This window comes from Lepidochelys kempii, chromosome 10, assembly GCF_965140265.1.
Source record: "Lepidochelys kempii isolate rLepKem1 chromosome 10, rLepKem1.hap2, whole genome shotgun sequence".
Taxonomy (NCBI): domain Eukaryota; kingdom Metazoa; phylum Chordata; order Testudines; family Cheloniidae; genus Lepidochelys; species Lepidochelys kempii.
The window spans coordinates 30446071-30470552 of NC_133265.1; the positions used below are offsets into that span (position 1 = coordinate 30446071).

Here is a 24482-nt window from a genome sequence, read left to right on the forward strand (position 1 = left end):
CACAGTGTTCTCATAGCTGTTTCTAAGGCCATCTCAAGTCTATCCTCTGTCACTCTCCATTCCATACGCAGATTGTAACAAGCTGTCCTATACCTCACCTAGCTCAGCTGGCACAACTGTCATGTAGAACCCTGATCCTGCCATGAGCCGACCCCTGCGCCTTTGTGGAATCCCAGTGAAGTCACTCGGGCCCTGCAAGTGCAAAGGTCTGCTCACATGGAGTTAATTGTGGGACTGAGGCCTTGAATAGGAATAATAAATACAAAACTGTCCTGGTGCAGCAATTATTTCTCTAGTGGCTCCTAAATACAGAGCTTCTGCAGACCCATGGGAGGCTGGCACTGCAACTGTTCCCAGCCATCTAGAATTTCCTTCATCCAGAATATGCTTTTTTTTAAGTCACATTTATTATTTATGTGGCATAAATGGTGAGGGGTTTTCCAGGCAAGCTATGAAGATAAGATCTTTTAACTGAAGAGCTTACAATCTAGAGAGGAAGCTGCAAAGTGCTCTGACAATTTGAATTCTGACATTGTCACCGTTCCTTATTGCTAAGGTAGTAGCTGAAAGCCTTTGCTATTGCATGAGTGTCATTTGTAAATTCATGTGCTTAAAAAAGAGAACTTTAAAAATGTGATGGTAACAAGACTGAATCCCAGTGATGTCTGAACACGATGGTATTCTAAACAAAAAGGGCTTTCAACCATGCTGGTGGCTGCTTTCATCACTTCACACTGACTCAGCAGACGTTCTAGGCTTAAGAATGATGTTTGGGGTTATTGTGCTGATTTGTGAGTTTTGTGCTAGGGAGAGTTGTGTGGATTTGTGCAGGTGATGAATGAGGGGGGTGTGCTGCAGAGAAAATATACGTTTCGGATAATTGTTTTTTGTGGGGGTGGTATTGTGCTGGGAGATTTGTGTTGATTCAGGTGGGTGCCAAATGAGGGTGTGTATTGTGATGAGGGGCTGTGTGTATTTGGGGTTATTGTGTATGCTGGTTATGGTGATTTGTGCCTGGAGGCTGTGCTGGGAGATTTGTATTGATTTGTGTGACTGGCAGTTGGATGAGGTAATGCACCTTCTGTGCAATCTCCCCCATATAACCAATGAAATTGTTGCATGAAAATGTAGCCCTAGAGCAGTCGTTCTCAAACTTATTTGATCAGGCCCTCTTTCTTTGTGTCTGTAGTTTATTCCCCTCCCCCCTCCCCCGCCCAAGTACATATACCACCACTCTGCTCTGAAGGCAGAGCAGAGAGCTGCAGCTGCTGGCTGGGCACCCAGCTCTGAAGGCAGCGCCATACCAGCAGCAGCACAGAAGTAAGGGTGGCAATGTGAAAAGTGATATGTCATCACTTTTCATAGCAGACTTAGTGCCCCATTGCCAGACTTACTTCTGCACTGCTGCTGTCTCCCTGCAGCTGACAACTGGAGCCCTGCTGCCTCCAGGTGGGGGTCGGGGGGAGGAGAGCCTGAGCCTGGGCGGCCTCCCAGTGAAGGAATGAAGTGGGGGCGGGGGAGAGAAGAGCCCGAGGCCGCATGGCGGGGTTCCAGCTGTCAGCCCCAGGGTAGCAGGGGTCCAACTGTCCTCTTTATCCCTGCCTCCTGGGTGTGCATGGCCCTTCTGCACGAGCCCCAGCCACCTGGGACTGACAGCCAGAGCTCTTCAAAAAAAATTTTGAAAAAAAGGCGCACAGCTCACACCTCCACTGACACATTCCCAGGCCTCCCTTGGGAGGCCTGCCCCATCGTTTGAGAACCGCTGCTCTAGAGTAAGGGTGGTGTTTGGTTGAGTTATCTCTGATGATATGATGGTCTGGGTTTCTTGGCATGGCATAGCTACATGCCTTACCATAGCTGTACACTGCAGAGGTGTAATTTGTAAAGTCAACATGGCTGAACACGTAACAATTATCCGGTAACAGACTGTGAATCCCAGTGATGACTCAACCTAGTGAGGTTCTGAACAAAAAGAACCCTCCACCCTACCTGTAGCTGCTGCAAGCTGACTGTGCTGACATAGGCTTCGGAGTTACATCCAGTTACATTGTTTCAGTCTTAGGGTATGTCTACACTATGGAATAAGGTCGAATTTATAGAAGTCGGTTTTTTAGAAATCGGTTTGATATATTCGAGTGTGTGTCCCCACAGAAAATGCTCTAAGTGCATAAAGTGTATTAACTCGGCGGAGTGCTTCCACAGTTCCGAGGCTAGAGTCGACTTCCGGAGCGTTGCACTGTGGATAGCTATCCCACAGTTCCCGCAGTCTCCGCTGCCCATTGGAATTCTGGGTTGAGATCCCAATGCTTGATGGGGCTAAAACATTGTCGCGGGTGGTTCTGGGTACATATCGTCAGGCCCCCCTTCCCTCCCTCCCTCCGTGAAAGCAAGGGCAGACAATCGTTTCGCGCCTTTTTTCCTGAGTTACCTGTGCAGACGCCATACCACGGCAAGCATGGAGCCCGCTCAGGTAACCGTCACCGTATGTCTCCTGGGTGCTGGCAGACGCGGTACGGCATTGCTACACAGTAGCAGCAACCCATTGCCTTCTGGCAGCAGACGGTGCAGTATGACTGGTAGCCGTCCTCGTCGTGTCCGAGGTGCTCCTGGCCACGTCGGCTGGGAGCGCCTGGGCAGACATGGGCGCAGGTACTAAATTTGGAGTGACTTGACCAGGTCATTCTCTTTAGTCCTGCAGTCCTATTGAACCGTCTTAAGGTGAGCAGGCAGGCGATATGGCTTGCTAGCAGTCGTACTGTACCATCTGCCGGGCAGGCAAGAGATGTGGATGGCATGCAGTCCTTCTGCACCGTCTGCTGCCAGCCAAAGATGTAAAAGATAGATGGAGTGGATCAAAACAAGAAATAGACCAGATTTGTTTTGTACTCATTTGCTTCCCCCCCTCCCCTGTCTAGGGGACTCATTCCTCTAGGTCACACTGCAGTCACTCACAGAGAAGGTGCAGCGAGGTAAATCTAGCCATGTATCAATCAGAGGCCAGGCTAACCTCCTTGTTCCAATAGGAACAATAACTTAGGTGCACCATTTCTTATTGGAACCCTCTGTGAAGTCCTGCCTGAAATACTCCTTGATGTAAAGCCACCCCCTTTGTTGATTTTAGCTCCCTGAAGCCAACCCTGTAAGCCGTGTCGTCAGTCGCCCCTCCCTCCGTCAGAGCAACGTCAGACAATCGTTCCGCGCCTTTTTTCTGTGCGGACGCCATACCACGGCAAGCATGGAGGCCGCTCAGCTCACTTTGGCAATTAGGAGCACATTAAACACCACACGCATTATCCAGCAGTATATGCAGCACCAGAACCTGGCAAAGCGATACTGGGCGAGGAGGTGACGTCAGCGCGGTCACATGAGTGATCAGGCCATGGACACAGATTTCTCTGAAAGCTTGGGCCCTGCCAATGCATGCATCATGGTGCTAATGGGGCAGGTTCATGCTGTAGAACGCTGATTCTGGGCTCAGGAAACAAGCACAGACTGGTGGGACCGCACAGTGTTGCAGGTCTGGGACAATTCCCAGTGGCTGCAAAACTTTCGCATGCATAAGGGCACTTTCATGAAACTTTGTGACTTGCTTTCCCCTGCCCTGAGGCACATGAATACCAAGATGAGAGCAGCCCTCACAGTTGAGAAGCGAGTGGCAATAGCCCTGTGGAAGCTTGCAATGCCAGACAGCTACCGGTCAGTTGGGAATCAATTTGGAGTGGGCAAATCTACTGTTGGGGCTGCTGTGATGCAAGTAGCCCATGCAATCAAAGATCTGCTGATATCAAGGGTAGTGACCCTGGGAAATGTGCAGGTCATAGTGGATGGCTTTGCTGCAATGGGATTCCCTAACTGTGATGGGGCCATAGACGGAACCCATATCCCTATCTTGGCACCGGAGCACCAAGCCGCCGAGTACATAAACCGCAAGGGGTACTTTTCAATAGTGCTGCAAGCTCTGGTGGATCACAAGGGACGTTTCACCAACATCAACGTGGGATGGCCGGGAAAGGTACACGACACTCGCATCTTCAGAAACTCTGGTCTGTTTCAAAAGCTGCAGGAAGGGACTTTATTCCCAGACCAGAAAATAACTGTTGGGGATGTTGAAATGCCTATAGTTATCCTTGGGGACCCAGCCTACCCCTTAATGCCATGGCTCATGAAGCCGTACACAGGCAGCCTGGACAGTAGTCAGGAGCTGTTCAGCTACAGGCTGAGCAAGTGCAGAATGGTGGTAGAATGTGCATTTGGACGTTTAAAGGCGCGCTGGCGCAGTTTACTGACTTGCTTAGACCTCAGCGAAACCAATATTCCCACTGTTATTACTGCTTGCTGTGTGCTCCACAATATCTGTGAGAGTAAGGGGGAGACGTTTATGGCTGGGTGGGAGGTTGAGGCAAATCGCCTGGCCGCTGGTTATGCGCAGCCAGACACCAGGGCAGTTAGAAGAGCACAGGAGGGCGCGGTACGCATCAGAGAAGCTTTGAAAATCAGTTTCATGACTGGCCAGGCTATGGTGTGAAAGTTCTGTTTGTTTCTCCTTGATGAAACCCCCCTCCCCTTGGTTCACTCTACTTCCCTGTAAGCTAACCACCCTCCCCTCCTCCCTTCGATCACCGCTTGCAGAGGCAATAAAGTCATTGTTGTTTCACATTCATGCATTCTTTATTCATTCATCACATAAATAGGGGGATGACTACCAAGGTAGCCCAGGAGGGGTGGTGGAGGAGGGAAGGAAAATGCCACACAGCACTTTAAAAGTTTACAACTTTAAAATTTATTGAATGCCAGCCTTCTTTTTTTTGGGCAATCCTCCGTGGTGGAGTGGCTGGCTGGCCGGTGGCCCCCCCACCGCATTCTTGGGCGTCTGGGTGAGGAGGCTATGGAACTTGAGGAGGAGGGCAGTTGGTTACACAGGGGCTGTAGTGGCAGTCTGTGCTCCAGCTGCCTTTGCTGCAGCTCAACCATACACTGGAGCATACTGGTTTGGTCCTCCAGCAGCCTCAGCATTGAATCCTGCCTCCTCTCATCGTGCTGCCGCCACATTTGAGCTTCAGCCCTGTCTTCAGCCCGCCACTTACTCTCTTCAGCCCGCCACCTCTCCTCCCGGTCATTTTGTGCTTTCCTGCACTCTGACATTATTTGCCTTCACGCATTCGTCTGTGCTCTGTCAGTGTGGGAGGACAGCATGAGCTCAGAGAACATTTCATCTCAAGTGTGTTTTTTTTTTTCTTTCTAAGCTTCACTAGCCTCTGGGAAGGAGAAGATCCTGTGATCATTGAAACACATGCAGCTGGTGGAGGAAAAAAAAGGGACAGCGGTATTTAAAAAGACACATTTTATAAAACAGTGGCTACACTCTTTCAGGGTAAACCTTGCTGTTAACATTACATACATAGCACATGTGCTTTCGTTACAAGGTCGCATTTTGCCTCCCCCCATCGCGTGGCTACCCCCTCAACCCTCCGCCCTCCCTGTGGCTAACAGCGGGGAACACTTCTGTTTAGCCACAGGCTAACAGCTCAGCAGGAGTGGGCTCCTCTGAGTGTCCCCTGAAGAAAAGCACTCTATTTCAACCAGGTGACCATGAATTATATCTCACTCTCCTGAGGATAACACAGAGAGATAAAGAACGGATGTTGTTTGAATGCCAGCAAACATACACTGCAATGCTTTGTTCTACAATGATTCCCGAGTACGTGTTACTGGCCTGGAGTGGTAAAGTGTCCTACCATGAAGGACGCAATAAGGCTGCCCTCCCCAGAAATAGTATTTTAAAAGGTACACTCACCGGAGGTCCCTTCTCCGCCTGCTGGGTCCAGGAGGCAGCCTTGGGTGGGTTCGGGGGGTACTGGCTCCAGGTCCAGGGTGAGAAACAGTTCCTGGCTGTCGGGAAAACCAGTTTCTCCGCTTGCTTGCTGTGAGCTATCTACAACCTCATCATCTTCTTCTTCTTCTTCGTCCCCAAAACCTGCTTCCGTATTGCCTCCATCTCCATTGAAGGAGTCAAACAACACAGCTGGGGTAGTGGTGGCTGAACCCCCTAAAATGGCATGCAGCTCATCATAGAAGCGGTATGTTTGGGGCTCTGACCCGGAGCGGCCGTTCGCCTCTCTGGTTTTCTGGTAGGCTTGCCTCAGCTCCTTCAGTTTCACGTGGCACTGCTTCGGGTCCCTGTTATGGCCTCTGTCCTTCATGCCCTGGGAGATTTTGACAAAGGTTTTGGCATTTCGAAAACTGGAACGGAGTTCTGATAGCACGGATTCCTCTCCCCATACAGCGATCAAATCCCGTACCTCCCGTTCGGTCCATGCTGGAGCTCTTTTGCAATTCTGGGACTCCATTATGGTCACCTCTGCAGATGAGCTCTGCATGGTCACCTGCAGCTTGCCATGCTGGCCAAACAGGAAATGAGATTCAAAAGTTCGCGGTTCTTTTCCTGTCTACCTGGCCAGTGCATCTGAGTTGAGAGTGCTGTCCAGAGCGGTCACAATGGAGTGCTCTGGGATAGCTCCCGGAGGCCAATACCGTCGAATTGTGTCCACAGTACCCCAAATTCGAGCCAGCAAGGCCGATTTAAGCGCTAATCCACTTGGCGGGTGGAGTAAGGAAATCGATTTTAAGAGCCCTTTAAGTCGAAATAAAGGGCTTCATCGTGTGGACGGGTGCAAGTTTACATCAATTTAATGCTGCTAAATTTGACCTAAAGTCCTAGTGTAGACCAGGGCTTACATAGATCGCTTAAGGAATTGGTAATGGCACATGCTGAGCCTTTCACCTCAAATGCAGGCTGATGACTGCAACGGGTGGCTCATCAAAATGAATTGCAGTTTCTGATGGATGAGACCCAACATCTTAAAACTACCACCAGACGTGACACTAGCTGGGATCCTTGATAGCAGGCTTGGCAGTGAAGCCAAAGATTGAATGGCTCATGGAGTCAGAACTACTTTTCTTTTTTGCCCGGAGACGATGCCCCCAGCTCAGGGTTGAGATTGGCAGTATGGAGAATCTTGTATTGCTGATGACCATGTTGTACCTGTTCTTTGGCTAAATAAGGCTGTAGTTAATTCAGGGTCCCAAGTTGCTTGGATGGTAAGGAAGAGAAAGAGCTGTCCGTCTGGTCCCTCTCACCAGCACTAAATCTCGCACCAAAAATTTATTTGATAAGTTTACTTTAAAGACTTCACAGCCTTATCACGCTCCCGTTTGCTTAATGTTCCTGACATCAGACAACATGAGCTTCTTCAGGGCAGAGAAGCAGCCAACCTTGAAAGCAACCCTAATGCATTAAGTTCTCTGCTCTCAAACTGCTGTGTGTTTACCACTCTGGTGAAATGGCCCCTGCTGAAACAGCAGCCACTGTGGTTTGTGTGCTGAAGTCCCTGAGGCCAGTACTAAAGCAGCTCACAGAAACACAATCAACACTCTTCTAAACTTACAAGATCTCTAGAGAGCTTCTGACAATATCTAATTCGATTAGGAGGCTTTATCACCATTATAATACTGTCGGAAGAGCAGGGGGAATGGATGGAGCAGCATTTCACATCCTGTCTCTGACCATCTGCATGAGCAGTGAGTGTGTCCCATGTTAGAACACTTTTGTTGCCATGTAAATCCAAGTCTGAGGCCTGGTCTACATTAGAAAATTAGGTCTACTTAACTAGGTTGTAGGTTGTGAAAAATGCACGCCCCTGAGCAGTGCAGTTAAGCCAACCTAAGTCCCTGGGTAGACAGTGCTAGATCAATGGAAGAATACTTCTGTCAACCTAGCTACGGCCTCTCGGGGAGGTGGATTACCTTTGTTGATGGGAGAACCCCTTCTATGGGCGTAGGTAATGTCTACAATGAAGCGCTACAGTGGCGCCGCTGTAGCGTTTCAAGGGTAGAAAGCCCTCCATAAGCGTGAGTTAATTTAAATTTTCAAACTTGATGCATGAGATCAAACGGACTTAACTTCCTTAGGAGCTTCTAGTACTGTCCATGCTTGAGGATTCTTATTAGTTCTATGGTATGTCCTACAGCAACCGGGCAGTAAGATTTCTATAGGGTTTTATAGTCCTGTACTTAACTGTACTATAAAACAGGAGCTACTTACACTTCTGAGATGCTACCTTTCAGCTAGTAGTGATGGCAGCAAGTCAGACAAAATAGTTGTGTGATGGCATTTCTCAGAACGTTCAGCCTTGCTTGGTTATAAGACCAATAAACAGGCAGACTTAGCAAGCCATGTCCTGTGCTGCCCAAGCAACAGTGCTGCCAATACTAATAAAAAACAGTCCAGTGCCAACAGTTGCTTTTAAACAATGTTCTCCTGCAATGTTTGAAGCCTAAACAGTGCAACAATGAGAGCCAGAATGTGCAAGTGGCTGCAAATCAGGTGAAATGGATTTCACTTCTGTTACCATGGAAGCTGGGAGAAATGAAAAATGGTAAACGGCAGCTAGTGACAAGACAATCCAGACCTCTTAAAATTTCTTCACTTTTAATCATCTCTAAGAAACTGCTTTTCAGTTCGGTTTTAGAAACTTTCCCAAGGGAAGATAATGCAGTTTGGTATCCATGCACATTAGGAACTTATCCCCAACACACACACCCCGCCCTTCACGTACTCATACCGCAGTTCAAACACTAGCCTGAATTAAGCTTTAAAACTTCTCTCTGCCTGGTAGGAATCCCAAGAAAGTGCAGACCCCGTATGATGGAGCTCTGCAGTAACACTAATTCTGACTGTAAAAGCTTCAGTGATGAAGTTAGAAAGGATATTAGTTCTCTGCAGGGATGGGTGTGCATCTTAGGTCAATGAAGGCTGATGGGTTCAATCTTATTTATTGGTTTTGTAAATTCAGAAAGAAAACAGTTTCAAGGATCAAAGTTCTTAACTGGAGAGTTCAGGATATAGAAGATGGTAGAGGAAGGTTCATTCTAACAAATCTTGCTCATGCCTGGAAGATGTTCTGCCTGTAACTAGTTCATTACACTTCTGCATTCACACAAGGCTCTTTTTAAATGTAATGGTGTCTATATAAGGTGAGAACTAAGGACCTGAGATTGGAGGGGAGAGGCTGCCTGAGGAAAAACTATGAAGTCCCCCTCCCCCACAGAACAAGACAAGGGATATTAAGCCCAGAAGAAGGTGGAGCTGTGGGAAGGGGTACTAATGCACTCTTCTAGCACATATTGTGCAGCCCAATCTATTATTATACTCCTCCTTTAAATGCCCAAATATCTGGCATGTTAAATATCAATATAATGAGACAAGGTGGGTCGGTAATATCTTTTACTGGACCACTTCTGCTGGTGAGAGAGACACGCTTCTGAGCTACACAGAGCTCTTCCTCAGGTCTGGGAAAGGTACTTAGGCTTTCTCTACACTAGCACTTTTGCTGGCAAAACTGTTGTCTGTCAAGGGTGTAAAAAAATACACCCCTAACCGACATAAGTTACACCGACAGAAGCACTGATGTGGACAGCCCAATGTTGCTGGGAGATGCTCTCCCGCCGACATAGCTACCACCACTCGGTGGAGGTGGTTTAATTATGTCGACGAGAGATCTCTCCCGTCAGCGTCAAGGGGCTACATGAGCAATCTTACAGAGGCACAGCTACATCAGTACAGCTGTGCCACTGTAAGCTTGCTAGTAGAGACATGGCTTTAGTGTCTAGAAAAGTTATGAATTTAAGCTCCCAGACTCGTCTTTTGAAAGTGTTATGCAGATTTCCTTTGAGGATGAGGACTGATAGGTCAGATATAGAGCGATCTCTTTGTGAAAAGTGTTCACTCACAGGTGACAGCGTGTTTTTGTCTTTTATCGTTTTCCTGTATGAGCCTTGTGATTATCTGGTTTCATCCACATAGTTGTTGAGGCATTAAGTGCACTGGATGAGGTACGCCACATGTTGTGATAGGCATGTGTAGGATCCACGGATCTTGAAATGTGTGTTGTGCGTAGCAATGGACTTATGTCTGCAGATTTTGCATGTTATTTTGGCAGGGTCTAGTGCCGCTTAGAGTTGGTGTGTCCTGGTCTTGTTACAGTGTCAAACACAGTCACCATTTCACTAACTAAAGAAAACCTCTCTCAGCCTCTTGGAATCTCTTTCTTTGCAGATGTATCCTCAACTTCTTAGTGAAAGTCCAAGACAAAACAGAGTAATGAAAGCAAACTTCTTTGCTAGTATCTAATGGAGAGGAAATTAATCCACAAAACTGAGCAAGCAGTTGCAATGAGTCCCTTCCAAAACACTCAAGCAGTAACAACCTGGCTCATTTCATATCTTCAAACCTGAGCTTTTTTCCCCTCTCTTTTCCAGTGATGTACTAATAGCTAGAGGTGGCATCCAAAATAAAGCTAGGCCAACTTTTTTTTTTTTTAATAGCATGCAGCAGAGAACTGACTGCTTCTGTAAACTCACCCCAAAACTTTTCAGTTGTTTCGGAAGCTGACACCAGGAATGTTATGCAAGAGGCTGAGAGAGTATTCTAAACAAACTTGGCCAAATAATCTGTTCTGAACGTGTTTTCTGAATGTTATGCTTGTTTTCACTGAATAATTCATTTAAACTACATTTTGTGGTATTAGATTAGCTCCATAACGATAGTCATTGAATAACTTATTTGATATTCTTTTCTGTAGATGGCCAGCTCTGAGTATTGGCATGTAAACACTCACTCCAGGCATTCCACTTTGCTTCTAAATTAATATGTATCTAGGCCTGCTGGAAGAAATCTCTTTTGAACAAATCTCTTCACCCCCTTTCCCAGTCCCGAAGCAGGGGAGATCAGCTCTGCAGGATGAGGTTATCCCCCGTTGCAGCTGGAACAAAAGCCAGTGCAAGAAGAAAACAATAACGCATCCTGGAAGCGGGGTAAGAGCTGTGCTATTTGAGGGAATTAGATTTGCCCTGCCCCTCTTAAGAAAATGTACAGTAGCTAACAGCATGGCTTAGGAGATCGATAATGTGACAAGCAGCCCTTTTCATTTGTACATCATGGGTTTGAATCTGGCCAGGGTCAGTTGTAACCAGAAGCTGTTGCAGGATTGCTCCGGTAATAGCCCTTGTTTACCTCTCTGATTTTAAAGAACAAAATAAATGCTCTAAAGCAAGTGGTTTTCAACCAGGGGTACGCATACCCCAAGGGGGACAGAGTTCTTTCAGGGGCTACATCAACTCCTCTAGATATTTGCCTAGTTTTACAACTGTCTACATAAAAAGCACTACCGATGTCGGTACAAACTAACATTTGTTACATACAACTTGTTTATACAGCTCTATATACTATACACTGAAATGTAAGTACAATAGCTATTTTCATTTGATGTATTTTATAATATGGTAAAAATGAGAAAGTAAGCAACTTTTCAGGAATAGTGTGTTGTGACGCTTTTGTATTTTTATGTCTGATTTTGTAAGCAAGTAGGTTTTAAGTGAGGTGAAACTGGGAGGATATGGCAGGCAAGATAAATCAGACTCCTGAAATGGGTACGCTCATCGGGAAAGGTTGCTCTAAAGCAGTGGTCTCCAAAGTGGGGTGCGTGCATGGGGGGAAGACGATCGATTGGGGGGCGCGGCAGGAGGAGCACCGCCGGAGGCGGGGGTGGGGGGGCAGCCCTGAGTCCTCTGGCCTGTGGAGGAGCAGGGGCAGCTGTGCAGCCAGCGGCCGGAAAGAAGCGGCGCTTTCCCCTTCAAAGCCAGCCGGAGAGAAGCGGCGCTTTGAAGGGGAAAGCGCCGCTTCTCGCTGGCCGCCCCTGCTCCCCCTGAGTCCTCTGGCGTGTGCGCGCAGGGCCGCATTCCGAGAGGGGCTTTAGAGCTGCAGGCCAGGGCCCGGGGCCCCCTTAGCCCAAGGCGCCCTTAGCCCAAGGCCCTGAAGCCCCGAAAGCCCCTGCGTTCCGGGTGGCCCTGCCTGCCGCGGGGGAAGCTGCTCCCAGAATCACGACTCCCAGAATCGTGGCCATGGGGGTGGTGCTGCGCTGCGCAGAGCAACCTGCATCCCCCCTGCACCAAACAGGAGCTGCCCCAGGTAAGTGCTCTGCGCCTCCTGCCTGCCCCAGCCCTGAGCCTCTTCCCGCATCCTCACCCTGAGCGCCCCCCCACACCCTAACTCCCTCCCAGACCCCGCACCCCACCCTGAGCGCCCGCTGTATCAAAGTGTTAAACCAAGATTTTCAAAAATAATAAAGCACATTCGATCACATTGCTCTCACTAAAAATATTAATTTTTTAGTGAGAGCAAATAAAATAATTTATTTTAAAAATATTGGTTTTTTTCATCTTTATCTCATTGTTTTTTAATTTCTATTTTTGTGTATGTTTTATAATTTACAAATATTAGTACAGTAGTACATGTATATAATTGATATATATACATATATTGAAAACCGGCCCCAGGCATGCTCAAAAATTTTTCACTGATAGGGTTTCAGAGTAACAGCCGTGTTAGTCTGTATTCGCAAAAAGAAAAGGAGGACTTGTGGCACCTTAGAGTCTAACCAATTTATTTGAGCATGAGCTTTCGTGAGCTACAGCTCACTTCATCGGATTTGAAGTGAGCTGTAGCTCACGAAAGCTCATGCTCAAATAAATTGGTTAGTTTCTAAGGTGCCACAAGTCCTCCTTTTCTTTTCACTGATAGGGGTGTGTCAAGGTTCCTCCCCCACTCTGAACTCTAGGGTACAGATGTGGGGACCTGCATGAAAAACCTCCTAAGCTTATCTTTACCAGCTTAGGTCAAAACTTCCCCAAGGTACAAAATATTACCCCCGTTATCCTTGGAATGGCCGCTACCACCACCAAACTAATACTGGTTACTGGGGAAGAGCTGTTTGGACGCGTCCTTCCCCCCAAAATACTTCCCAAAACCTTGCACCCTACTTCCTGGACAAGGTTTGGTAAAAAGCCTCACCAATTCGCCTAGGTGACTACAGACCCAGACCCTTGGATCTTAAGAACAATGAACAATCCTCCCAACACTTGCACTCCCCCTTTCCTGGGAAATGTTGGATAAAAAGCCTCACCAATTTGCATAGGTGACCACAGACCCAAACCCTTGGATCTGAGAACAATGAAAAAGCATTCAGTGTTTTACAAGAAGACTTTTAATAAAAAATAGAAGTAAATAGAAATAAAGAAATCCCCCCTTTAAAATCAGGATGGTAGATATCTTACAGGGTAATTAGATTCAAAAACATAGAGAACCCCTCTAGGCAAAACCTTAAGTTACAAAAAAGATACACAGACAGAAATAGTTATTCTATTCAGCACAATTCTTTTCTCAGCCATTTAAAGAAATCATAATCTAACACATACCTAGCTAGATTACTTACTAAAAGTTCTAAGGCTCCATTCCTGTTCTGTCCCTGACCAAGACGACTACAGACAGACACACAAACCCTTTGTTTCTCTCCCTCCTCCCAGCTTTTGAAAGTATCTTGTCTCCTCATTGGTCATTTTGGTCAGGTGCCAGCGAGGTTACCTTTAGCTTCTTAACCCTTTACAGGTGAGAGGAGCTTTCCCCTGGCCAGGAGGGATTTCAAAGGGGTTTACCCTTCCCTTTATATTTATGACACGCCCCCCAAATCTCAGCTAGGGTGAAACACTGGCTGGGATTTCTTCCTGGAGCTCTAGGAAAACAGAGTTAATAAGACACATGCATCTCTAAATATACTACCAAGTACATAAAGACTAACAATATTTTTCACATCTCAAGGACGATTTTAACCAGTTGATTCTGGGAAACTTTCACGGGAGAGTGCATCAGCCACTTTGTTAGAAGCTCCTGAGATGTGTTGGATGTCGAAATCAAAATCTTGGAGAGCTAAACTCCACCGAAGAAGTTTTCTGTTAGTTTCTTTGACGGTGTGAAGCCACTTTAGTGCAGCATGGTCGGTTTGCAGGTGGAAACGCCGTCCCCAAACATATGGGCGTAGCTTTTCCAGAGCGTAGACAATGGCATAACATTCTTTTTCAGTGACTGACCAGTTGCTTTCCCTCTCAGACAGTTTTTTGCTGAGAAACACTACAGGGTGGAATTCTTGATCAGGTCCTTTCTGCATTAAAACTGCTCCCACACCACGCTCGGATGCATCTGTGGTTACTAGGAACGGTTTGTCAAAGTCTGGGGCCCTTAGTACAGGGTCAGACATGAGTGTCGCTTTAAGCTTGTTAAAGGCCTTCTGACACCTTCCGGTCCACTGAACAGCATTTGGCTGTTTCTTTTTGGTTAGGTCTGTCAGTGGGGCAGCGATTTGGCTGTAGTGCGGTACAAATCGTCTGTAATAACCGGCCAAGCCTAAGAAGGATTGAACCTGTTTCTTTGACTTTGGGACAGGCCACTTTTGGATAGCATCCACTTTGGCCTGTAGGGGGCTGATAGTTCCTTGACCCACCTGGTGTCCAAGGTAAGTCACTCTGTTTAGGCCTATTTGACACTTCTTAGCCTTAACAGTTAGTCCTGCCTCCCTTATGCGCTCAAGGACTTTTTGTAGATGTTCCAGGTGGTCTGCCCAGGAATCCGAAAATATGGCCACATCGTCAAGGTAGGCGACTGCATATTCTCCTAATCCCGCTAGGAGACCATCTACAAGTCTTTGGAAAGTGGCGGGTGCATTTCGCAGCCCGAAAGGGAGTACATTAAATTCATACAGCCCGAGATGTGTGATGAAGGCTGACCTTTCCTTGGCAGATTCATCTAGCGGTACCTGCCAGTACCCCTTGGTTAAGTCCAAGGTAGAGATGAACTGGGCCCTTCCCAGTTTCTCTAATAGTTCATCTGTGCGTGGCATGGGATAGTTGTCTGGGCGAGTTACAGCATTTAGCTTACGGTAGTCCACGCAAAAACGTATTTCCCCATCTGGTTTGGGAACTAGAACCACTGGAGATGCCCATGCACTTTCAGAGGGGCGGATTACACCCATCTGTAACATATCCTGGATCTCCCGTTCTATAGCAGTTTTAGCTTGAGGAGACACCCGGTAAGGGTGGACCCTAATTGGGTGAGCATTACCTGTGTCAATGGAGTGGTATGCCCGTTCAGTCAGTCCTGGGGTGGCTGAGAACGTTGGCGCGTAGCTAGTGCACAGCTCCTGGATCTGCTGTCGCTGCATACGCCCAAGGGTCATGGAGAGGTTCACCTCTTCCACACCACCAGCACATTTCCCTTCGTAGTAAACACCTTCAGGCCACTCAGCGTCGTCTCCTCCCTGGGCTGTAAACTGACAAACCTTTAATTCTCTGGAATAAAAGGGCTTTAGAGAATTAATATGGTACACCTTAGGCTTTCGGTTGGAGGTGGGGAATGCTATGAGATAATTAACAGCTCCCAGGCGCTCCTGGACCACGAATGGCCCTTCCCACGATGCTTCCATTTTATGGGCCTGGAGCGCCTTTAAGACCATGACCTGGTCTCCTACTTTGAAGGAACGCTCTCTGGCATGTTTATCATACCAGGCTTTTTGCTCTTTTTGAGCATCCTGTAAGTTTTCTCTAGCAAGGGCTAAAGAGGTTCGGAGGGTGTTTTGTAGGTTGGTTACAAAGTCCAGAATGTTAGTTCCTGGAGAAGGTGTAAATCCCTCCCATTGCTGCTTCACCAACTGCAATGGCCCCTTAACCTCACGGCCATATACAAGTTCAAATGGGGAAAACCCTAAACTGGGATGTGGTACAGCTCTGTAGGCAAAGAGCAACTGCTGCAATACTAGGTCCCAATCATTGGAGTGCTCATTTACGAATTTACGTATCATGGCCCCCAAAGTTCCATTAAACTTCTCCACCATGCCATTTGTTTGATGATGGTAAGGAGTGGCAACCAAGTGATTTACCCCATGAGCTTCCCAAAGGTTTTTCATAGTTCCTGCCAGGAAATTAGTCCCTGCATCTGTGAGGATGTCGGAGGGCCAACCTACCCTGGCAAAAATGTCTGCTAGTGCCTGGCACACACTTTTAGCCCTGGTGTTGCTTAGAGCTACTGCTTCCGGCCATCGGGTGGCAAAATCCATGAAAGTCAGTATGTACTGCTTTCCTCTGGGTGTCTTTTTCGGAAAAGGACCCAGAATATCCACAGCTACTCGCTGAAATGGAACTTCAATGATGGGGAGTGGCTGGAGAGGAGCTTTGACCTGGTCTTGGGGTTTTCCCACTCTTTGGCACACCTCACAAGACTGGACATAGGTAGAAACATCCTTGCCCATTCCCTCCCAGTGGAATGACCCCCCCAAACGGTCTTTGGTCCTGTTCACCCCAGCATGGCCACTAGGGTGATCATGGGCTAAGCTCAAGAGCTTGGCCCGGTATTTAGTTGGAACTACCAACTGTCTCTGAGGATGCCAGTCTTCCTGGTGTCCCCCAGAAAGAGTTTCCTTGTATAAAAGTCCTCTTTCTACAACAAACCTGGATCGATTAGAAGAGCTGAGAGGCGGTGGGTTGCTCCGTGCCGCCGTCCAAGCTCTCTGGAGGCTTTCATCTGCTTCCTGTTCGGTCTGGAACTGTTCCCTTGATGCTGGAGACATCAGTTCCTCATGGGATTGTGGACCTAGGCTTGGTCCCTCTGGAAGCGATATAGGGGATGGAGCTGTTTCTGTTGACTGTGAACCGCTCTCCGCTGGTGCACTATGTTGGGATTCAGGCTCCGGCTGAGCCTCTTGTGTAGGGTTATCGGCTGCTGCCAGTTCAGGTTCGGTGGGGCCCTCTGGTGTTGAGGTTGCAAGTACTGGATTCAGTGCTGACACGGGGTCTGGTGTTGGTTGTTCGGCTGGTTCCGGTTCTGGGACTGGTTCCGTCTGGGTCTCTGGGACTGGATCCACTACTGCTGTTGCAGACATTGGCCTGGGGTCCAGGTCCATCACCTCTGACTGGGTCCTGATAGAAGTTTCCGGAACAGAGCTAGGCCTCACGGCTTGTTTAGCCTGGTTGCGGGTGACCATTCCCACCCTCTTGGCCTGCTTCACATGATTGGCCAAGTCTTCCCCCAACAGCATGGGGATGGGATAATCATCATAGACTGCAAAAGTCCACATTCCTGACCAGCCCTTGTACTGGACAGGCAACTTGGCTGTAGGCAAATTGAAAGAGTTGGACTTGAAGGGTTGAATCGTCACTTGGATCTCTGGGTTGATTAAATTGGGGTCCACTAAGGAAGCATGGATAGCTGACACTTGTGCTCCGGTGTCCCTCCACGCGGTGACCTTCTTCCCGCCCACACTCACAGTTTCCCTCCGCTCCAAGGGTATCTGGGAGGTATCTGGGCCTGTGGACCTCTGGTGTGATTCCGGTGCAATGAACTGTAATCTGTTGGGGTTCTTGGGGCAGTTGGCCTTTACATGCCCCAGCTCGTTACACTTAAAACATCGTCCAGCTGACGGGTCACTGGGACGAGGAGGGTTGCTGGAGAACAGGGTGGTGGGACGATAAGGGGTCTGGAGGGTTCTTTGGGAGGTAGGTGGGGCTTTGGGCGGCCCCCGGTAATAGGGTGTGGTCTGGGGTGGTCCCTTCTGGTCTCCGCTCCAACTGCGACCAGTTTTCTTCTTCTCTGCCACCTCCACCCATCTGGCTCCAATCTCTCTTGCCTCGATTACAGTTTTGGGTTTCCCATCTAGGATGTATCTTTCTATTTCCTCAGGAACACCCTCTAAGAATTGTTCCATTTGCATTAGGAAGGGCAAATTTACTGGAGATTCAACACTTGCTCCTGATATCCAGGCATCCCAATGTTTCACAATGTGGTAGGCATGTCGGGTAAATGACATGTCTGGTTTCCACCTTAGGGCTCTGAACCTCCGACGAGACTGCTCGGGTGTTATCCCCATTCTGACTCTCGCCTTGGATTTAAACAGTTCATACTTGTTCATGTGTTCTTTAGGCATTTCAGCTGCCACCTCAGCTAAGGGTCCACTGAGCTGCGGCCTCAGCTCTACCATGTATTGGTCAGTAGAGATGTTGTACCCAAGGCAGGCCCTTTCGAAGTTTTCTAAGAAGGCCTCAGTATCATCACCTGCCTTGTAGGTGGGGAACTTTCTGGGATGGGAAGTGGTACCTGGAGAAGGATCGCTAGGGTTTGTTGGTATATTCTGCTGGGCCTTTATCCTCTCCATCTCCTCCACATGCTTCCTCTCTTTTTCCTTCTCCTCCTCCACATGCTTCCTTGCCTCCATTTCCCTCTTGTGGGCAGCCTCCTGTACCTCCTTCTCCAGCCGCATGAGTTCTATCTGTCTTTCATGTTCCCTTTGTTTTTCCTCAGCCTGAAATTTGGCTAATTCCAGCTGTAGTCGAGCTGAGGATTTGGTCATTCTAACCTCTCTGTTTTTAACTAACTTTACACCTGAGGTTTAGAAATAAACAAACAAAACATGGCTGTAAAATTTTGCTGCGCTGGAATAGAATACCTATTCTCTGATAGTGATTGTCAGCCTACAGAAAAAGACAATTCCCTTGTCTCTGCTCTGGGCCCAAATTAAAGCAAAAAACCTCCAACTACTTGAAAACCTGCTTACCCAGCCCAACGAAGAAAAAAAAAAAAATTTCTTTTCAAACCTGTGCTCCTTGTAAAACAAAAAAAAAAATCAAAATCCTAAAAAAAACCCTGCCACTTTTGTCTCCAGGCAAATGGGTAGAGCACACCCCCCCTATTTACTTTTAGGAAGAAAAGAAAAAAAAAAAAAAACCTCTGGGTTGGAAGACTGTGAATTTCCCTGCAGGAGTTAAGTACCCTGCCTCCAGGCAAATGAAACCTGCAATTCACAAGATAATCCCCTTTTGTCTCTGCTTGGCCACAAAGCAGAGAGAAACCAAGCTGCTTTCAGTTTCAAAGCTGCCTTCTGGACTTCCTAAAAATTCCTTTTTAAAATCTGTATTTCTAGTTCAAAAAATCTCAACTGGATCTCAAAATGATTTCAGGTTAATCCCACCGCTGCGCCACCATGTCAAGGTTCCTCCCCCATTCTGAACTCTAGGGTACAGATGTGGGGACCTGCATGAAAAACCTCCTAAGCTTATCTTTACCAGCTTAGGTCAAAACTTCCCCAAGGTACAAAATATTACCCCCGTTATCCTTGGAATGGCCGCTACCACCACCAAACTAATACTGGTTACTGGGGAAGAGCTGTTTGGACGCGTCCTTCCCCCCAAAATACTTCCCAAAACCTTGCACCCTACTTCCTGGACAAGGTTTGGTAAAAAGCCTCACCAATTCGCCTAGGTGACTACAGACCCAGACCCTTGGATCTTAAGAACAATGAACAATCCTCCCAACACTTGCACTCCCCCTTTCCTGGGAAATGTTGGATAAAAAGCCTCACCAATTTGCATAGGTGACCACAGACCCAAACCCTTGGATCTGAGAACAATGAAAAAGCATTCAGTGTTTTACAAGAAGACTTTTAATAAAAAATAGAAGTAAATAGAAATAAAGAAATCCCCCCTTTAAAATCAGGATGGTAGATATCTTACAGGGTAATTAGATTCAAAAACATAGAGAACCCCTCTAGGCAAAACCTTAAGTTACAAAAAAGATACACAGACAGAAATAGTTATTCTATTCAGCACAATTCTTTTCTCAGCCATTTAAAGAAATCATAATCTAACACATACCTAGCTAGATTACTTACTAAAAGTTCTAAGGCTCCATTCCTGTTCTGTCCCTGACCAAGACGACTACAGACAGACACACAAACCCTTTGTTTCTCTCCCTCCTCCCAGCTTTTGAAAGTATCTTGTCTCCTCATTGGTCATTTTGGTCAGGTGCCAGCGAGGTTACCTTTAGCTTCTTAACCCTTTACAGGTGAGAGGAGCTTTCCCCTGGCCAGGAGGGATTTCAAAGGGGTTTACCCTTCCCTTTATATTTATGACAGGGTGCGTGATCAAAAAAGTTTGGAGACCACTGCTCTAAACTGTGGGTCGCGATCCCATTTTCATGCGGCGGTGAGAGCTGGGTTAGACTTGCTCCAATACAGGTAAATTACCAGCTGCTTGTTGGTTCATTATGTGATGGGCTCTCAGTCACTGCATGGCTCGGCTGCACATCCCTGCAGCCAGCCTCCTCTGCTGGATCCCGGCCACTCCACCACCATTCAGTCTTAGGCCCCGCCCCATCTGCCCATACATTGTGATGTCACTCCAGGCCTTGTGGCGTCATCCCCAGTCCCGTGCATCTTTGCCCTCAGCTCTGGGAGGACGGAGATAATTCCAGCCACTCACCAGCTCCCTGGGCCGCGTTGCTAGGCAGAGTAGAGGCCGAGCCGCGGTGGGAGGGGTCGGAGTTGGGCGGGGCCTGGGGAGGACAGTAACCAATCCCAAGGCTGGTGGTGCCGGAGCCTAGCCAGTCAGGAGTGAGGGGGGCGGGCACGAAGCGGAGCCGGCGGCCCCGGCCTGTGCTGAGGAGGAGCGGAGAGCTGGGGCATGGCGGCCGCGATGGCGAGCGCGGCGGAGCGGGCAGTGCTGGTGAGTCCGGGACCCTCCCCCTCCTCTGCCCCCCTGCCAAGGGCCTGGGCCCGCCCCTGCATCTCGCCAGCCGGGGGTTGGGGCCAGCCCCGAGGCCCTCCTCTGGGGGTGGGGATCCTTCCCCCAGGTGTCCCGGAGAGAGGCGCTGCCCGGCGTGGGGGAGGGCGAAGGGCTGCCCGGGGCCTGCCTGCCCTGGGGCCGGTTCTCCCCCGCCGGGCAGTGCCCCCAGCGCAGCAGCCCGCCCCTCTCCGCCATCGCAGACAGCATCAGCCCGGCCGATCTGGAGACGCAGCGTCTCGCCTGGGTGGTGGCTGCCCCTGCCCTGGCCAGGTGCCCCATAGGCCTGGAAGGGTCTCCAGAGGTCATCTAGTCCCGTCCCCTGCACTCACGGCAGGACTAGGTATTATCTAGACCCGGGGTCTCAAACTCAATTGACCAACGGGGGCCGCATGAGGACTAGTACATTGGCCTGAGGGCTGTACCACTGACCACCCGCTGCCCCGGCCCCGCCCCTACTCCACCCTTTCTGTGAGGCCCCCTCCCTGCCCCCAGAGGGTACAGGTGGGGTGCAGGGTGCAGCAGGGGGCTCAGGACAGGGAGTTGGCGTTCAGGAGGTGTGCGTGGTGCGGCGGGGGCTCAGGGGGTTGGGGTGCAGGAGGGGTGCAGGGTGAGGCAGGGGGCTCAGGGCAGGGGGTTCGGCTGCAGGAGGGGTTCGGGGGGTGGCGCACCAGGGGCGGGGCAGGCTCCCTGCCTGCCTGCCCTGCCCCCGCGCCCTCTAGGGAGGAGGCCAGGACCTGGTGGGGGAGGTGCACAGGGGTTTGTGTGTTGCCCTGGCCTCTCCTCCAGGTACCTCCCCTGAAGCTCCCATTGGCCTGGGAGCTTCGGGGGAGGTACCTGGAGGGGTGGCCAGGGCAACACACAGACCCCTGTGCCTCCCCCCAGGTCCTGGCCGCTTCCCGGAGCGGTGCTGGGGCAAGGCAGGCAGGGAGGGAGCCTGCCCTGTCCCCGGTGTGCACCGGGCCGGAGCTGCTCTAGGTAAATGCTGGGGGGACTGCGGGGAGTTGGTGGGCTGTAGAAAATAACCCCGTGGGCCGTGTGTTTGAGACCCCTGATCTAGACCATCCCTGACAGGGTTTGTCCAACCTGCTCTTAAAAATCCCCAATGATGGAGATTCCACAGCCTCCCTAGGCAATTTCTTCCTAACTGTCAGGGTGGTTAAGCCCTGGAAGTTTTTCCTAATGTCCAACCTAAACTGCCCTTGCTGCAATATAAACCCATTGCTTCTTGTCCTATCCTCAGAGGTTAAGAAGAACAGTTTTTCTCCCTCCTCCTTGTAACAACCTTTTATGTACTTGAAAACTGTTATGTCCCCTTCTCAATCTTCTTTTCTCCAGATGAAACAAACCCAGTTTTTTCAATCTTCTCTCATAGGTGATGTTTTTTTGACCTTTAATCATTTTTGTCGCTCTTCTATGGACTTTCTCCAATTTGTCCACATCCTTCCTGAAATGTGGCGCCCAGAACTGTACACAATACTCCAGTTGAGGGGCCTAATCAGCGCTGAGTAGAGCAGAAGAATGACTTCTCATGTCTTGCTTACAACACTCCTGCTAATATATCCCAGTATGATGTTTGCTTTTTTTGCAACAGCATTACACTGTTGACTCATATTTAGCTTGTGATCCATTATGACCCCCAGATCTCTTTCTGCAGTACTCCTTCCAAGACAGTCATTTCCTATTTTGTATGTGTGCAACTGATTGTTGCTTCCTAAGTGGAGTACTTTGCATTTGTCCTTATTGAATTTCATCCTGTTTACTTCAAACCATTTCTCCAGTTTGTCCAGATCATTTTGAATTTTAATCCTATCCTCCAAAGCACTTGCAACCCCTCCCAGCTTGGTATCATCCACAGACTTTGTAAGTGTACTCTCTATGCCATTATTTAAATCATTGATGAAGATATTGAACAGAACCAGACCCAAAACCAATCCCTTCAGGACCACACTTGTTATGCCCTTCCAGCATGACTGTGAACCACTGATGATTACTCTCTGGGAATGATTTTCCAACCAGTTATACCCCCACCTTATAATAGTTCTATTTAGGTTGTATTAATGAGGTTCATGGCATAGGGTCATTGCTGACTGTGAACTAAGCAGGGAAGCTGAAGTTTGCCTAGCAGCCAACAGGCATTTCTCATCCCTGACCTCTTCTTTCAGGGCACGCTTTCCTTGGTCCTCCTACTGCTTGCGGGGCACTGCCCACTTGTCCAGTGTATTAGTCTCTTGTTCTTAGTATTGAAAGCCTTAATTGATATAGGGTCAGTGCCCCTTAGGAATTGTCTGCTGCCATGTGTCCTGTGAAGACCATTAAGATCAGTAAATTGGAGCTACTGGTCTTTCCCCAAGATAAGATCTTGAGGTTGGGAAGCGGATTCTTGTCAGGCTTTCAGCCCTGGAATGTCCTTACTCACTAGTACATCCTCTGTAAATCAAGGTTTGTGACTCTGTAGCATTTTACTTGTGTTGTTTTCGGGTCAGGATTGTAACTCGCTGGCTGGAGGAAATTTTACAGATGCCATCTCTGATAATTTTTAGCGATTTCTAAGGTACCTAAAAGGCCTTTGGCCTTGGATAACTGAAATTAAACATCGGTACTAAAGGACATTTTTATGACCAAGATATGCATGGGTTTGTCCATCAAGAACTTAATTAACAAATGTGCCTGAAATTGTGTTCTAATTGAGACCCTATTGTAATCAGTAGGTGGAATAGCAGTTAAAACAACCCTAGGCTAAAGGCATGTCTACACTATAGACTTAAGTCGACCTACATTAGGTCGACTTACGATCACTGCAGGAATTACTGCTGATGTCCACACTGCCCTCCTTCTGTCGGTGGTGTATGTCCTCACCAGGAGCGCTGTCACCCACTGAAGAGGGGCAGTAGGCAGGGGCTGAGAGCCCGGGCTCTCAGCTCCACACACCTCCCCTCGAAGAGCCTTGTAGCCACCCAGGCTTCTTGCCTCCCTGTTCCCAGCAGGGGGCAGCGGGGCACTAGCTGCCCAGCTTTCTTGTCAGTTTCATAGTTCCAGCATGGATCCCTGAAATTGATAAGACAGCCAACAGTCAATGTAAGTAATGCAGTGTCTGCACAGACATTGTGTCACCCTAACTACACCAACATAAGCCCTATGCCTCTCATGGAGATGAAGTTATGTCAGTGTAGTAAGGCACTTACATTGGTGGGACAAGGCTGTAGTGCAGTGGTTCTCAACCTATTTATCATTATGGGCCGCAAAGTGTTAGTTGGGCCAAAAGTTGAGAACCACAGTCCCCCTCCCCCCCACAAACCCCTATGTTCAGCGATTTTCACACGGAGAACCCCGGCACAGAGCGGAGAGCTGGGTGTGGGGCAGGGACCCCGACCCCCGCCGTGCGGAGCCAGGGAGCAGCCAGGACCCCGACCCCCGCCGTGCGGAGCCAGGGAGCAGCCAGGACCCCGACCCCCGCCGTGCGGAGCCAGGGAGCAGCCAGGACCCCGACCCCCGCCGTGCGGAGCCAGGGAGCAGCCAGGACCCCGACCCCCGCCGTGCGGAGCCATGCGGCAGCCGGGAGCCCATGACCTTTAGCACACAGCTGAGCTGGGCCGCAGCTGTGTGCTAATTGGTCCTCATGTGAGCTGCGGGTTGAGAACCACTGCTGTAGTGTGTAAGCTGACATAATTAGGTCAATGTAAGCTGCCTTAAATTGACCTAACTGTGTAGTGTAGATCAGGCCGATGTAACAAAATAACCAACCAACCAAGACCTGCAGGAATATTCATAGATTCATAGATTCATAGATATTTAGGTCAGAAGGGACCATTATGATCATCTAGTCTGACCTCCTGCACAATGCAGGCCACAGAATTTCACTCACCACTCCTAAAAAAGACCTCACACCTATATCTGTGCTATTGAAGTCCTCAAATTGTAGTTTGAAGACCTCAAGGAGCAGAGAATCCTCCAGCAAGTGACCCGTGCCCCATGCTACAGAGGAAGGCGAA

The 24482-nt window shown here is 48.8% G+C and overlaps 2 protein-coding genes across 14 annotated transcripts in view; one reads left to right on the top strand and one right to left on the bottom strand.

The window, feature by feature from the left end:
- Positions 1-10804: 10804 nt before the first annotated feature.
- Positions 10805-20072, bottom strand: LOC140918004 (uncharacterized). Its single transcript, XM_073361530.1, has 3 exons — positions 19956-20072; positions 16507-18316; positions 10805-10820 (listed from the first exon to the last, which is right to left on the bottom strand). The coding sequence occupies exons 1-3, from the start codon at positions 19972-19974 to the stop codon at positions 10805-10807; spliced, it is 1845 nt and encodes a 614-aa protein (XP_073217631.1). The 5' UTR covers positions 19975-20072.
- Positions 20073-20319: 247 nt separating this feature from the next.
- Positions 20320-24482, top strand: part of ROGDI (rogdi atypical leucine zipper) — a 51989-nt gene continuing 47826 nt past the window's right edge. For all 13 annotated transcript variants that reach the window (XR_012161165.1, XR_012161166.1, XR_012161167.1 and 10 more), the window contains exon 1: positions 20320-20433. Coding sequence is in view for 9 of the 13 variants with exons in the window: in XM_073362586.1 (XP_073218687.1) it covers positions 20392-20433 (42 nt within the window). In the remaining 4 variants the exon portion in view is untranslated. The remainder of the gene's footprint in view (positions 20434-24482) is intronic.